This window comes from Phalacrocorax carbo, chromosome 1, assembly GCF_963921805.1.
Source record: "Phalacrocorax carbo chromosome 1, bPhaCar2.1, whole genome shotgun sequence".
In the NCBI taxonomy this organism is placed as follows: Eukaryota; Metazoa; Chordata; class Aves; order Suliformes; family Phalacrocoracidae; genus Phalacrocorax; species Phalacrocorax carbo.
The window spans coordinates 3,581,681-3,598,116 of record NC_087513.1 but is presented as its reverse complement, the minus strand read 5'-3'; the positions used below and the strand labels follow the sequence as shown (position 1 = coordinate 3,598,116).

The following is a 16,436-nucleotide window of genomic DNA, read 5'->3' as shown; positions in this document are numbered from 1 at the left end:
TTTTTTCCATGCAGCAGACAGAAAAACCAGCTCCTGAGCTAGGCAGCTGACTGCCAAATGTTGTCTCCCATGGGAAAGAGGTTTGTGCCCAGAGCTGGTTTTGCTGCAGAAATCAAGAGGTCCGCCGCCCTCATTAGCAATGACCAATGTAACATACATGCGTCGCATGATGCTATCATTGCCTTGTAGATCAATAGCCATCTTCTAAGGTCAGGTTTGTGCCTCTCCCTGCTGCCATGCAAATCGCACAGAGCAGCTTTGCAAGATCAGAGGGGGAGTATCAGCAGCTCAGCAGGAAATCCTCTGTTAAAGGGGACAGAAGAGAGGAAGAACAATCTCTACTGACAGACAAAGACCCCAGACTGGAGCTGTCTCTTAGCCTGAAGATGATACCTTTCAGAATGAAATCCAATGAGAGGTGATAAAGTGGCAATGAAAAAGGTGTCCTAAAATGGGCAAACCTGGAGAGGATGACGAGTCCACCACCTCCTCCCCAGTTCTGCAGATCAAGACCATGCCAGAGATAAAGACCAAGGGCTGTGCCATCCCCAGTCCCTTCCCTAAGGAATTGGGATGACACAGAGCTCATTATCTCCTTTCTGATGGGACCAAGTGTCAGAAACACCAGGGATGTGGTAGGGGTTGAGGGAGGAGGAGATACACTGATTTGTGGGCACTTCACCTTGGGCAGGGGTCTGGAAGAGAGAAGAGGTGAGAACTAGGGACATAAGTCCTGTGCTTTGCACATGAGACACACTAGAGGAGTCTACCAGAGGACGTAAATGGTGGTGGCATTGTACAGCAGGAAGCTGAGACAAAGTGTCCCCGGGAATGTCACCTGAGCAAGAGGTTGAGGTCCCTCCAGTTCCTGAAGTGGAATGCACAGAGACCTGTGGCCAGCAGGACTGGCCAAACTCTGCCAAGGCTCCATCATGTGAGGTGATAGGGCTTCTCTGGTTGGGATAGCCTACCAGAGGGCTGAACCCTGGGATGCCTTCCTGCACCACTTCACCACCAAGCAAAGGGTGTCAAGTCCTCCAGCTCCTTAGCAAGATTTCCCGCAGGTTTACAGCAAATTGTGAAACCTGGTAGATGAAGAACTAGCAACCTCCATGCTCATGAATATTTCAGGCCTGTCCCAATGCCACAGCAGTTCAGGATGTCTGCTCCAAGACACCTCAACCAGCACATACGTGACATCCCAAGCAGTATATAAGGAAGGGGTGGGAGGGAATGGAGGATGATATAGGAGTCTGAGGACACTACACGTGTGTCATTTGGTCCAGCAAACTGGGGCATGGGCTGACCCAGCAGGTAGAATAGGGAGCTGTGGCGATTTCATCCTCGGAATGTGACACACGCTTCCAGAGTCTTCAGCACCTGCCTCTGCGCCCAGTGGCATCAGATCTCTTAATGGGTACTGGTGGTCCCTTGGGCCAGGCGAACAAGCCATCTCAGGGCATTTACCAGACAGGCCAGGATGCTTTCAGACCATTCCTGACCAGGAAGTAATTAAGTGGCTTCCCATTTGTATTCTCCCGAGCTCCACTTGTCTGCAAGCGCACGTTAGTTACAATATCAGCCAGACAGCATTTGCAGTGCAGCAGCCAGCTCTGTATTAAGCCCCAAGGCCCAGTTCAGCTCAGTGACTGGCAATGAGGCATTCCCTGGCCTCATCTGGAGGCATTTTGATGCACTGGCCGTTAGGCACCAAACCCACAAAGCCACAGCAGTGCTCAAAGCACGGCTGAAATCCCTTGACGCTGTGGACATAGGCCATAAATCCTCCCCAGATCTCAGCAGCCTGGGGTATGTGCTTAGAGGCAACTTCCTTCTCTCCTGGAGGAGATGCATGCCCAGTGTTTCCCATCCCTCCCAGCCTCTTGGTGCCCGGTGCTTGCAATGCCTTTCGGAGGTAACACACTCCCTGTAGTGCGTAGGAAGGAGAGGGCAGCTCCATGGGGGTCTGGTAGAGCAGAGAGAAGAGGAGCGATCTGCAGAGGGAAAGGTGAGGGTCTCCTGGAGGGTGAGCAGAAGGGGGAGAGGGTGGGAATGGAGGTGGAGAAGGCTTCCTGGACTGTTGGTCTGACCCAGGTGAAAACACAATATCAGACTTTAGCAGCCCACCTACGCGATGCATATCCTGTGCCCCTGCCTACCTCGGGCAGCTTGACTCGTCCCTCCTGGAAGGAGCAGGAGCTGGGGTCATGAGTGCAGACGTGGCGGTACTTGCACCAGTGGCACCGGTAAGGGCTCTCCACGCATGACAGACACCTGGAAATAGAGAGAAAGAGTAGTGACTTGGCCAGCTGGGTCCCGTCAGCCAACAGGACAGACCTTGAGGCTGATAGTGTTTCTCAGAGGGAAATATAGCCCAGCAAGCATTGCTTTTGCCATCACTAGCAGAAGGCCATGGGCTTTGCACTGACCCAGCACCGTCAGGTCTCAGGATGATGCTGGACTTGCCATGGCCTGAGGTGGTTGTCACTGAGGTCACAAGTGTCTCGTACGAATTAGATAATTTAGATTGCATTCATATCAATGTAACTAGACTAATAATAATCATCATTGTATTTTGGTTGCCCTGTTACAACTTTTAATCAGAGTATCAACAAGTTCTCAGCTTCATATATGAGGTGTTCTCCTTTTTGCCCATAACAAAATCCCGAGTGTAACAAAAATAAACAAGATCCGAGGATGGGTGGAAACTGTTACAGCCTTGCTGCCTCCACGCTCAACTGCACCAGTGCCCTGGGAGCTGCGAACACATCGTGGGAAGGTGGCCAAGGGAGGGACTGGCGGGTGGACTGGTGCCCATGGAGGGGAGTCCCTGTGCACCAGCAGTCCCAGCTGGCTAATCCTCCCACTCACACATGATACAGAGGCCAAACACAAACTGGGATGCACCCAGGTCAGAAAGCCAAGGATGAAGGAGGGAATTTTCTCCCCATGTCCCACATGTTTATTGGTGTAAGATCTGTCCAGGGAGATGTGACTCCTGCAAACACTTAACTCTCTTCTTCTTTTCTTTGTCTCAGCAGAGACCAAAAGACTCAGAGGGTACTTGCTCAGGGTGTAGAGAAGAGCCATTCCCTCCATCTTAAAAGGTTTTGCTCTCCTATGCTACGTAGACCCTGCAGAGTAGGAGCTGCAAACACCTCTCCCAGCTGTGTTACAGCACTGACTTAGACTTATATCATACTTATTTTTTCCCTTAAATTTCATTCAGTCTCTGCTCACCAGCAACCAAACTGAGACATAACAAGCTCTCTGCCCAAAACAAGCTGTGGATGCTAGCAGCTCCTGGTCACTCACAGTATTGGAGATCTTTGTGCAGCTGCAGGCTCTATAGGATGTGGAGGGGACTTGGTGGGGAAATTTTCCTGGCCCTTATGTACCACCGGCTTTTTAATGGGCAGGAGTTGAAAAATTGCCTCCAGTGGAGCTTGGCGGAGCCCATCAGGCAGACGCACATCCTCACCCTTGTCTCTGTGAAACCTCACTCAACTCCAATCCACTTTCAGCTCTGGTACAGCGAGCTGTTCTTCAAATTGGTAACAAAGCGCTTGCTCTGATACAGCGAATTAAAAATGGATAGTGTATTATAGTTTGTCAAGTAAGAAACCAAAACATGCCATAAATATTTAACACCACCATCTCTCCTACTCTCCCCCCAACACTTGCTTTCTGACACTGTTTGTCAAAGCAGCAGGAACACAGAAATAAGGTTTGCCTTTCCTTGTGAATTGCTGAGCAGCAGTAATTGTCTGCTTTTGGCACTTCTGGTGGCTCAGTGGTGGGGACAGAGCTGCTCAGCCTTGCACAGGGGCAGATCAACCTGCTGGAGGAGCACCTTTCTGCCGGAAAGCTGCAGAAAGAAAGCAGGCAGCTCCTGAGCAGTCCTCCATGCCAGCTGAAGCCCACAGGAATGATGTGCAGGGCAGGAAAAGAGATCAATGGATGGAAAAGATGGTCTTGAGGGAATCAGCTGGGTGTTCCCTGCTCAGTTCACATCATATAGGATCCAGCAACTCCTGTCCTTCCAGATCTGAGGGCCCAAGACCGTACTAACCGTCTGGGGCAGGCTCCTACCAGTGGGACTGACAGCATGGAGGAGGGTGGGAGGTGCGTGTGTGTGGGCAGGATCTGCCATCCACAAACAACTGCTTAATAGGAAGATGAGGGGGCCATTTGCTGAGGTCATGACTTGCTTTTGACTCCTTCCCTGGCAAACTCCCACTGATGTGATGCACCTCTACCTGAGGGACACGTGAGGGTGCACCACTCCCCAAGGCAATGCCTTCCTGCAGAGGATGCTCATCAGCAGAACAAATGATCACTATACTACTCTTGGTCTTTCCAGAGAGACCCCACCATGCTGACCATCACCCAAGCGACCCTACATCACTGGTCACACCCTGACTCCTGGTCACCTCCACACCTAACCACCTTTGTGAGGGACATGTGCCCCAGTCAGCAGTGAGTTCTGTGGCAGATCCAGGGGTGGGTGGAAAGCAGATATCAAAGGTAATGTACGTACGAGTTGTGGACGCTGCAGTTGTAGAAGACGAAGCTGGTGCTGGCAAAGGTCATACCAGTTTCCTTGGACTTGAGCTGAAGCTGGACAATGTGATGGTCTCCTGGGGAAAAAACAAATGCATCAGTGTGTGAATACTTTCTTAGCCTAGTTAAGCCCTGCTGGCCATTCCATCAGTCAAAACCTGGAGCTATCCCACAGTACCTTGGCTGTTCTATCCTCAGAAGATATAAGAATTTCAGTAAAGTCCTTCCAGATCCCAGTTCTTCACATATACATCTCCCCCTCTCATGGTACTGAGGTGATGAAGTAGGTCTTCACCACTGGAAATTATCATACCTGGGAGCAGAGTCTGGGCTGGATGATGATGACAGGTCTAGACCATACCTCGCTAATTTCAAAGCTATGGTGACTGAATTAATCAAGTAGGAAAGCTAAGCTCAAAGAGGCAATGCAGGTGGCTGAAATGATGAGATCATTAAAATGGAGTACTGTCCTTACAGTTCTTCACTGCTTGAGGTTCATTTGATGTTCCCAGAAGGAAAGGACCTGTGGAAGATTTGACTGCTGGCCCCAAACATTGGTGGCCTGTGCATACACTGTCTGAAGGATAAACACACCTGCTTTCCTAAGGGGATAAAGAAAGATCTATTTTCTCCTCACCCTCATTATTTAATGCTTCTGAATAGGGCCCAATATCCAGGACAACCAAGCTGTTTTCAGGTGCCTGAAAAAGGCCACCTCCAGATCCTGCCCCCAAAGAGAGGTCATATCTTGATAAAGCAGGATGGAGGAATGACAAAGGAGGAGATACTGTAACAGTGAGGTCAGGGTAGGGGTTCCCTACCTGCAGCCTGGGAAATGCAGATGATTCCCACATGAACAGTTCCCCTAGGTTCACTCACCCCATCCACCCCAAGGTCCATTGACCCAAGCCTTTGGCTACAAAGAACCCAGGTCAACGTGGGGGACATTCGCAAGCCATCACACTTCCAGAAGGACTAATCCGTTTCCATAACAGACCCATCCACTGCAAAACCTGCACCTCAGCTCCTACACACCATCTCCTCATTCCCTTTGCCACCGCTCCCATGCTGGGCAGTCAACTGTTACCTCTTCCCACAATGCCAAAGGCCCTATTCAGAGCCTATCAGCTGTGCGTAATGAGTGGGTGCAGTAATTGCAGTAATTTGGTGGGGAGGGGATCCACGTTTAATTCAAGACTTCAACCTGGCTGTCCCTTTCACCTCTATTATTTTCCTCCTCACCTGAAAGATTCATTAATCAATCAGGCCAAAGCAAACTTGACAATTCGCGGCAGCGTGCGCCTGTGTGCGCGCTCGCCCACCTACAAGCACACACACGCACCCCACACACTTCACTAAACACGTTTTGCTGCCAGTGCTCGACTCTGCTGCCCATCTGCTGCCGCCGGCTTTGACAGCTCTGTTAACTGCTTCGTATTTAACAACTTTGCCAGCGTCTTGCATATATTTTAAAACAGGATGTGAGGATTGGATGGCTCCAGGGATCGGACGTGCTACAGAGCCACACATCCTTTGGTTCATATCCAGCTTCTGGCACTATGCATGGAGGACTTGGTCTTTGCAGAGGTGCAGAGTACCAGCTGCTGAAGTTGATACAAGCTGCAGGTGCCCAGCTTCTCTGAAAAACACGCTTCACATAAATCTCTCTTTCTTGTCCTGCCTCCAGCTTTCACTGCTATTTTTGTTGGCTGGTTGATTATAGCCTGGCCTGGGACAGATGTCCATACCGAGGAAACAGTTTCTGGCATCTGTCTTGGTAGGCAAACATGACTGACAATTCAGTGGGACCTGAAAATGGTAATAGCCCTCTGGGGGCTTGTTTTGGGACAGCAGTGGAGAGCACATGCAGCAGTGTGCGGCTTGGAGAAAGCAGAGATGACAGTGACAGTTCATGTCACTTCCTATTCTGTGGCCTGAGGATCCTCCGAGACAAACTTTACAGTAAATTTTCACAGGAAGCTAAGGAAAACAATGACAGCATCCTCTCTGCGCCTCTCGGGGTGATCAGCGGGGTCAATCTTTTTCTATTTAGTCCCTGCAAAGAGCCATATGTGCTCTTGAAAGTACCTAGAAAAATTGTTAGAAAAGAGAAACAAAAAAGGGCCGGCAGTTGTGGGTTGGGGGACCATTCTTGGAGGCAAGGTATTTTTTTATGATGGGCATCTTTGGAAGAGGGAGCCAGTAACTAACCTGGAACAGCAGAAGGCAGTAAAGGCCAGGGACAGAGACCAGGAACTAAGCATACAGGTCTAAATCTGGGAGTAGGATAAATTACAGACAGGATCGTTCAGGTCTGCGGGACTTTCTGGCTGCTGCAGGGGATGGGGTGTGTTGAGAGCATGTACACCCTCATTCCCTTGGTTGTATGACACCAGCCTCGGCAAAAGGGAGCAAATATCCCACATCCATCTCTTTTTTGCTAGATATATGCAACTGCCACTCGGTGGCAGTCTGAAAACACATACTCTCACACATAGAAGCACCTTAATGCAGGTACTGGTATTGCAGCACAACGCTTGCACACGTGTGCACACATAAACACGCACATTCCCGCAACTCATGGTACGATGTGTCGCTGCGCAGCTCCACCAGTAAGCACCAGCACAGCGTCCCACCTACTCCCTGTGCATTGCACACCCTGTCCTCAGGCTCTCACGAGCCAAACTCTGCTTTGGCAGAAAGCAGAAGGAGAGACACAGGGGTGTGGGGTGAGGAAAGGAGGGAGACGGGGTGCAGGTGGAGGAGCTGTGGGATACCCACCGTTCTCCGTGATGATCTGGGGCACCTCTTTGGCAGCTGGAGAGATGCATTGGATCTGACTGCCCACCACCAAGCCATCCATCTCTGAAAGGTCCTCGAAGGTGCAATTGACTCCTGCTGACAGCTCGGGGACATTGTAGGTCTCCAAGACCAGCTGCAGGCAAAGATGGAGGGAAGGAAGAAGAGACAGAAAAAAAGAAGAGAGAATGCTAAGCCGAACAACAGAGCTGGTCCAGCAGGAGAGAATTACACTGGAGAGGTTGGACAAAGAGCCTCTTGCTAGAGAGAGCATCCTCCTTCAACAGAAAGCAGCTATTCAGGAGAGGGGTATGTGTGTGGAGGGGGAAGGGGATGAGATGCTGATGCCGACACAAGTGGTACGTGGCTATGCAGGGGCAACTGCACTGCATCCCAATGCTGGCTGGGTCAGTGGAGGGGAGGGAGTGCTCACTATCTGTCATGCAAGTGTAAGGTTAGGCAGGGAGTCTTTGGAGCCAGCTGTGAAGACCAGGGCTTTGGTGGCCCCAAAGCACGCGGTTTCTGAGGAAGGTGACTACTACTCACAAGAGGCACTCTGCAGACTACAGAGAAACTGTAGCGCTCCAGTCTAACTCTCTACGGCCTGCCCTCCTAGCATCAGCAGATGGGGGAGCGCTCTGTCACCAAGTTCCTGTGTAAGGAGAGTCTAGTTACAGCCTTCAGTCCACCACAAAACAAAGCTGTCTCTAGAGGCACAACAAACCTCTCCTACCCATCCCACCAAAGAAGCAGTTGGCCCTGGGGACATGCTGTATTGGGCTGCCATACATAATAAAAAAAAGCTGTGAAGGAGAAATTGCCCATGGTTTTAGCTTTCACAACACCCATTGGCATTGTTATGTCATTGCCCACGGTCATGGAGGAAAGGAATCTCATGGCTGGTTTTCACCATGTTTATTCTCTGGAGAAGGACCCTTATGCTGCTAAGTTACCTGACCAGCTAAGGTCCTGCATCACTGCTTTCCATCCTTGAGGGTCCTGCCCAACCCACTAGACCACCTCTGAACACAGAGAGGCACCCCATTCTAGCACCTGCTGATGACCTTCTAGTAATTATTGTAGAGGTTTTCTGACCAACCACTAGAGTCAGCCACTTGATGCAGGCACAAATGCATATGCTCTCCACACTTGCCTCCTCCATGAACTAGCTGAGGCCCCATCTGAGGTGACAATCACTGAAAGGAGACACAAATGCATGCTGAAGTGTTTCTACCAGCACAAAGAACAGAGGAGGTCAGTCCAGGTGACAAAGCAGGAGAGAACTGTAACATAACATAATGCTTACTGTTCCCCCACATTGTTTTTTTCTCACTTACAGAAGGCTTGGAGCTATTTCTTCACACTAGGCACCATCAGGGAGAAAGGCTGGGCAGACAGGCTTCAGCTTTGGCTGACATAAAGCCTTTGTGAGAGTATGTTCATTTTCGGGCAATGGGAATGGCAATGGGAAAGGCTATTTTTTCGTCTTGGATGAGGAGTAGGAAAAAGCTTTGGTTATTTGGATAGATTTAGCACTCAGGTTAAATCCATTCTCCCTGCTCATTAATACACTGCTAGTTAGAGAAGGGCAAACTATTCTGCTTAACAAATATTTCTCTCTGAGCATGGGCAATGCAGAATGAAGGTGCGCCATGCAGAAGATGACACCAGTGATGACCAGTAGTGCTTGGCAACAAACATCATGAGCCAGTGCACACTGAACAGACAAGAAGTCCTACATCCCACATGCCTGCTTTGGAGCTGCTGTGATGAGGGAAGAACAAAGCCTTCCCCCAGCAACTATATCTTCTCAGAGATCCCAGAGCAGCATCCCTAGACTGAAACAGACTCAATTTTCCAAGTCCCCAGATTGACAGACTCAGGTACAATTTTCCAAGTGCCTGTAAGTGCCCAAAGTCTAAAAGATTGTCTGTTCACACAGATACCTTCTCTGCCCCCATGGGCAACAACTCAATGTTATTGACCCGTTGCTAGGACCCAAGCGAGACTCAGCAAGGACACCACCACAGCTGTTCCTTTTTTGGTGCTCCCTTCCTGATTTGCCAAGAGACTGTCTCTGGTGACTGTGGATGAGCTGGGACACCAGTCTGTCTGGGACTGGGCTGAGACTCCCATGGAAATGTTCTTACAGATTATTGGGCAACAGTCAGACAATGGCAACTTCTGATCCCAGCAGCTCTGGGTCGACTTGCCCTGCCAGAGTAACCTAGAGGTAAAGGTCTTTTATTCTGTTATCAATTTCAATTGCCCTGAGCCATCTAGTCCCCCAGGATTTATTCCAACATGAAAGAATTCAACGGCTACTGAGAGAATAAGAAAAAGAAACCTTGAACTCCCAGAAGAACAAAAGACTCAAGATGTCTCAGATCAGTTTTGTTTGAAGCCTAGGAAAGTAAAGTCACAGCAAAGTTAAGAGGCTGAAACAAAGCAGCAATGATTGGACATGCAGGCTTTGAAAGGCTGACTTCATTATTACCAAAGAAAACCTAGCACTCCAAAACCTGTCACCTGGAAGATGTCTGGCAGCTGCTTCTTCAGCAACACCATTTAGACCTTTCAGGGTGTGGGGTTAGTGAACAACTCATCCAGAGACTGAGTTTTTGGGGTCTAGGTTATCAACTCAATTCCATCCCAAACTAGTATGGCCAAAAGGACAGACCCTTAGTAGTCTTAATGAAATACCCTTCTAATAGTAGTCTCTGCCTTCTTCTCAGAGGGTACTGGGATTTCACCACATAAGGTACTGCTGTCATGAATCAGGAGAGAAACCATAAACCGGTTAGATCTTCAACAGAGGTTTCTTGCCTTAAGCCTAGAAAATGATCAGGATCATCTACTGCTCCACCAGCATTCAGCGCGTGGCTTTGTTGGCTGCTGACTTGAGTAGCTCATGGACATAAAGACTAAACTTTGTGCTGAGGAAGGTAACAAGAGAGCATGAACCTTGGCAGCCTTAGGTTCCTCTAAGTAACATGCTGTCTCTCTGCTCTGCACACTCAGTGCTGGAGCTACAGCAGGGTGGAGTTCTTGGTGTCTTAAGAAAGACATACTTCCACCCAAGATGGCAAAAAATTGAAATAACACATCATATCCCTCACTTGCCCCTATCCTAGAAGGTTATTTAATTATTTCATGATAATGTCTCTAGCCTAAAGCCTATCCCAGCCATACACAAAACCCTCTCCCAGGGAGGTTAATAAATACACTGTATGCACACAACATGTGCAGGGTGCAAAGTCCCTCAGACCTGCCCTCAGCTCCTCACAGCAAACAGGGAAACCTCTTCCACACTTCTAGACAGGGGCTAACCAAGGCCAAAATGTCCTTCCACGGTGAATCTTTCTCTGTGCCAGGAAAGTTGCTGGGGAAGTTAAAGGACTCTGGATAACCTCGTGCATGGAGCTGCCAGTCCTTCCCACTCATGCTGCACCCAGGTTGCACATATCTGGGCCTGTCAGACTGCATGGGCTGATTAAATCTGAGGGGGGATAAGGATTAATGCTCCTCACCAATACATTGTACTGGGAGACGGAGATGTTGTTAGGATGCACGGTAAGCCGGACGCACTGCTTCATCTCCGAGGCGAATCTCCGAGGCTCACTGGAGCGTTCACATCGCTCTTTCCTCGTGCACCTGAACAAATGGGAACAGAGAAGGACAGAGTTAACACAAAGCCAGGCTGGGAGGGTGAAAACAGCCCTGAGACATAGAAGGAGCAATAATTTTGGATGGAAAGTCAACACTGTACATTTTGGGACCGCACTACGTGGAAGACCACACTCATGCCCTGGAGCACTGACTCGTGCAGTCACTCAGCAGGCTGGAAAGTTGCAAGGACACTATGAAAGGAGAAAGGGTGTTGGGTGAAAGCCCCATCCTTTGGGTAGGCTGCACAGCTCTAGGGATGCTCTGTCTCTCTACCCACATAGCAGGTACTGCACAACCTTCCCCTGGCAGCCCTGAAAAATGCCCTGTCCCAGGGCAGTGGGTTGTCTTTTTTAGAGTAGCTGTGCATAGTCCGTGATCTTTGGCACTGTGAAGGAGACTAAAAATCTGTGGTAATTCTGGGCTGCTCATACCTCTCTGCTGGGAAGGGGCAGCCCTCCAATCCATTGCCCAGCAGCTCCTCAGTAGTCCCAGGCAGGCTGAGGGATTTTTGCCATCTGGGTTGAAAGTGCCTGACTAAAGGCGCCCAGGGTTGAATCTTAAAAATTCTAGTGCTCCCAATTAGTGAGAGTTCAGTGAAATTGGTGGGTGCATGGCAGCTGGGCTGCACAAGCCCGCGAACCTTACGCCACACACTAATCGTTGTCAGTGCTTTCAGCACTGTCACTGTCTCCTGTCTTGTCTGTCCAGTGTAAACACAAGCCAGCAATGTGAATTAGTAGCTGTGTGCCTTGTTTCAATCCAGATTTGCATTTTCTTAGCATAAAACACATCTGTGTTTTACTCCATATGTGCTGCTAAGGCCATCGCTTCAAGGAAGATGTCTGCTTAGAAATCCACAGGGTTAATACAAAAGGACAGCTCCAACTGCATGCCAATTACCTTTTGCCATTAAGCTAATGTTATGGACTTGCACAGGGTGTCTTCAATGGATTTTGTTATTAGCAGTGCTATTATGCCCATTAAAATCAGCTATAAAGACTAAGTGTGGATGTTAAATTATTCACCCACTCCCAGACTTCGGAGTCTTAGTTGTGAGAGCACACAGGGGATGCTGGAAGATTAGCTCCAAGATCGCCCCTCAATGTCCTTGCTCCCTGGAGCAGAGATTGTGCCTGTATGCACGGGAATTTGTAGATGGGGATCTAAAGCAACACATGAAAATCAACTCAATATATGGCTGAGCCTGAATATTACAGAGCTTGGGGTCTGGCCTAAATCTTTAAAGCTTGGCTTCTCTCTAGTGGCTGATGCTAGATAAAAATGAGCACCTCAATTTCAAACTCAAATTGTTCCATCTTTCTGGTAGAAGAAAGTTTTGTATTTCCAGCAGAAGTAATCATAAAGGGAGATCTCCACCATCCTTCGCATGCTCTCAGTTTGCTCGGCAGGTTTGAGAGACCAAGAGCAGCATTGCAGCTCCCACTGTCCGTTCCCTAGGAGCCTTCATCCCATTAAGTCTCCTTTAGCACTGCCACATGCTGGATCAGGAATTTTAAACGTGCAGTCTCCAGAGGGCTGGGCGGAGAGCTGATTAACTACTCCCAAAACTGTAAGTCCCCTATAGCAGAACGAAAGTCACGGCAAAATGCTGACCTGAGATTTTTCTAAGCACTTCTATAAAACAAATAGACACAGCAATCCCATCAAAGGACTGCAGAGTGTGGGAACTCCTCTTCTGAGAATAGCTTGGAAGGAAACCCTTTTGGGCTCAGTGCTAAAACACAAGCACCCAAATTCTTCAACATGTCCTGCTGTCTCCCATTTATTCCCTCCAGCTGCAGCATGACAGAAATGTCTGGATTTTCTAAAATTAAATGGGCAGATACCCAAGCTCAGGTCAGGTGTAATAACACAGTAGGTTGCAAACACATGCAGCACATTTGCACAGGAGGACAACACGTGGGTATAGGTTAAACATGCAGGAATGTGCTTTGTATTCCCAGCCCCACCACTGAGCAGGAATATAATAATCAGCATCTTATCTTGCTGTTTACTGGTCATACATGTTTAAGACATGTAACTCGTCAGACCAAAACCTCACTCAATATTAGACCGATGTGTTTTGCAGCCTTGATATCTGTTGTAAGGTGTGTTGCCATCCAAATAATGAAATGATGAAACATCAATCCAAACTAAGCCTGGTTTTAATATAATGTTAAGGTTGCAGTGTCAGGCTCTCAGGAATTAGGTACTGGCAGACTGAAAGTAGCTTCTGCACTCCTAAATCTGCTCTCTGCACTGACACGCTGCAAACCAGACTTTAATTACAGGATCACACATTATTATTCCTTTTTTCCACGGGTGACCTCAATTCTGCCACTTCCTAACTTTTGACTTTGACTGTCTGACTTTTACAATGCAATTTCTCAATTTAAAACAGAGCGGGGGAAAAAACCCAAAACGCCCAACTGTGCCTGGTGCGTGAGTCTGATGATGGGGGAGCTCTGCCAAGCTGAACCAAACTGAGCTGGGGTCTGGGTCATCGGCAGGGTTCAGGCTGCCAAGGCAACATCACAGACCCCTTCCTTGAGCTAGCAGCATAACTCATCCCAGGTAACTGATCCCAGCTGCTACATAAATCAAGACTAAAGGGATGGAGCTGCCTGCCAGTGGATTTTACAGGCTTGTCCATGCAGAAAGGAGTGATAGGGGCTCTTCTCCAGAGCCTTTTGGTTTCCCTCATCTCCTCTTGCTTATCTATCCTGAGCTGCAGCACGTGGAGCATCCTGTAGGTTTACACACCACGCCCTCCCAGGTGGCTGCTCCACACCTGCAACTGAGGTTCTTCAGAGGCAAAATGTGGATTTTCAGGTGAGCAGAAAAAGGTACAGACCAGCCATAAAGTAACCTTCTCCCTCCGGTCTTCCTCTGCACTGCCAAAAATGTTGTGCCCGCTCCCAAGAGTAGGGGGAAACAGCAGAGAAAATTGTTTCAGCGTGTGCAGAGCAAAGTATTGCCCCACAGCATTAGCCTCTCCAATCCCTGGGTGACGTTGGCTGAAACACAGAAACAAACATGGCAAAGCACCCAGCCACTGAAGGCAGCTGCCCAGGGGGGACATTGCAGCCCAGAAAGTAACTTCAGCAAATTGTAAATAAAGGCAAATGGGACTTTTAATAAATACGTACTTCCAGACACAAGTGCCTGCCTTAGAAAAGTGGTCACCTGGAAGGCAGCTGCCTGCACGTGGCAGCTGGACTGTGAAAGGGATAATGAAATATCCCAACCCCAACTAATCATTTCTGTTGTCTCTGCCGAGAGTCGGAGTGTACTTTGGGCCCTCGGAGATTGCTGCGACTCTGCTGCGCTCTCATCTGGTGCGTCTATTAGGGCTTATGCGGGGAAAAATACCTTGTACTGCCAGTAACTGTTATGCTTTAATAAAATATCAGTAACTCTAACATGCCGGGTCTGTCAATATGCCGAGATCACTTTCCACTGCCATATAACATAATTCCGTGCTATTCATGCTATAATTAGCTGGTAAGTAACTCCCACCCGGTGGCATCACATTACACTAAGACACCTGAAAGAGCACATTCCACTCCTGAACTTATTTGCATAAGATTATGGTGTAGACACAGCACTTCTCTGTATGTCTTAATAACACCTGCTATTTCATTATCAGCTGCATCTTTAACAATTGCAAGTGTCCTGCTTCTGTCCAAACCATTAGTGCAAACACTAAGAAACTGGTCCTATCGCTGAACCATGAGGAATGTTATTTCCTCCTCATCTCCCATTAAGAATAAATACCGCTAACGCTAACCCTCTGTTCACCATCCACTAACCAATTATTTTAATAATGTTAAATTAATACTTTGCGCTTCTATAGCATCTCTCATCTGAGGATCTCAAAGGGCTTTGCCTGGAGCTAATTAAACTTCACAACACCTCTGTGAGGTTGAAACATTACCATGCAGAGACAGGAAATTGAGGCACAGATGCATGCGTGCCAGAGAGCAGAGCAAAGCCCATGTCTCCTGAGAATGAGATGAAGGCCCTCGTTTGGCACCATGGTTAAATCCCAGGTCTGCCATCAGGGACCTACAGCAATCTGCTGGGGCCACATCCTGCAAACAGCGGCTGCACAGGGATAAGGTGTTATCCCACCTCTGCAACGAGATGCTGACAGCTCTTCTGCCTTGCTAGGACTTGGTCAAACCAAGCCCAGACCTACTCCACCACCTCCAGGGTTTGTCCCTCAATGCCCATGGTTGGAAGGGTTAATCTGAAATCTTTGGAGAGGCTGAGCACAGACCCAAGAGCTCCATGCACCTGGATAGACTAAGTAAAAGAAGGGTCACGTGGGGTATTCCTCCACCTGCAAGCCCTTTGTTTTCCCTACTCACAGCATGGAAAACGGATCATGTTACTACAGGGTTGCCAGCCTAACAGAAGGCATGCATGCCACGTGCGTGCTTTCACCTGCCTTTGCCTCTCAGTGGAGATACATCTCCACCATCCTGTTGTAGAAAAAAACAACGACAAAACCCCCAAAAAACCTGCAAAAAACCCCAAACCAACCAGCCAGACCCCATTGTCTTTATTTTATAACTTGCCTCTTTTTGGCTGTATCTTTGTTTCCCCCATGCCCAACATAGTGGGGTCTTGAACCTTGCCGCACCCTCACCATAGAGTCCTGGAGACCCTCAGCCCCATCCTATCAGTTTACCCCAAAGAGTTGCTCTTGTACTTTTCTGGAGCATTGCACCTCCCTTTTCCCCCACCTCGGGGTTGTGTCTTTGTCACCCAGACCTCACGGGATCTGGACTAATGGTGATAAAGTGGCTGCGGTCACAACATCTGCAGGGGATGGAGCTTGGTTCAGGAAGATGACTGAAATAGGAAGAACTCTTCTGACCATGAAGGGGCTAGGGACTGGGAGAAAACTGGGGGAAGCCTGCTCTTTGCTGAGGGAAGGGAACAGGGGAGTTGTGATGCCAAGTGCTGAGGCCACCTCTCATGAGCGTGGTGAGGTGGGACAAGGGCCTCCAGGGGGGATGTTTCCCTGCCCATCCCACTTCTTGTCCATCTCTCCATCCCACCACTGCCTGAAGTGCCTGAGTTTGCTTTGGGTGACTCCTGATTTCTTAGCAGAGGGGAATGAGAAGAAGGTGCTGCTGGTGTGCTCTCCCCTCCCAGGCAGGATGCTTGTGCAGATGCTCTTAGGACCTGAGCCAGAGCACCCCTGCAGCTCTGCAGCTCCCATTTCTTGCACCAGGATGGAGACACATGCTGCGCTGAGGGCTCTACAGACCAAGATCTCCAGCCTTCTCTCTAGCCATTCATTAAGGTCAAACGACCTCACAGTCCCATGAGCTAAGGGCTTTTCTCTTAGTCATACCTGCCAGCAAGGCAGCCCTTAGTACCACTTGTGATGT

General features: G+C 48.9%; 1 protein-coding gene across 4 annotated transcripts in view; it reads right to left on the bottom strand.

Moving 5' to 3' along the window:
- The window catches only part of PLXNA4 (plexin A4), a 460,966-nt gene that overhangs the window by 108,195 nt on the left and 336,335 nt on the right, over positions 1 to 16,436 (bottom strand). For all 4 annotated transcript variants that reach the window (XM_064442386.1, XM_064442376.1, XM_064442394.1 and 1 more), the window contains 4 exons: positions 10,893 to 11,016; positions 7,345 to 7,498; positions 4,541 to 4,640; positions 2,160 to 2,274 (listed from right to left, as the gene is read on the bottom strand). In XM_064442386.1, coding sequence (XP_064298456.1) covers positions 2,160 to 2,274; positions 4,541 to 4,640; positions 7,345 to 7,498; positions 10,893 to 11,016 — 493 coding nt within the window. The remainder of the gene's footprint in view (positions 1 to 2,159; positions 2,275 to 4,540; positions 4,641 to 7,344; positions 7,499 to 10,892; positions 11,017 to 16,436) is intronic.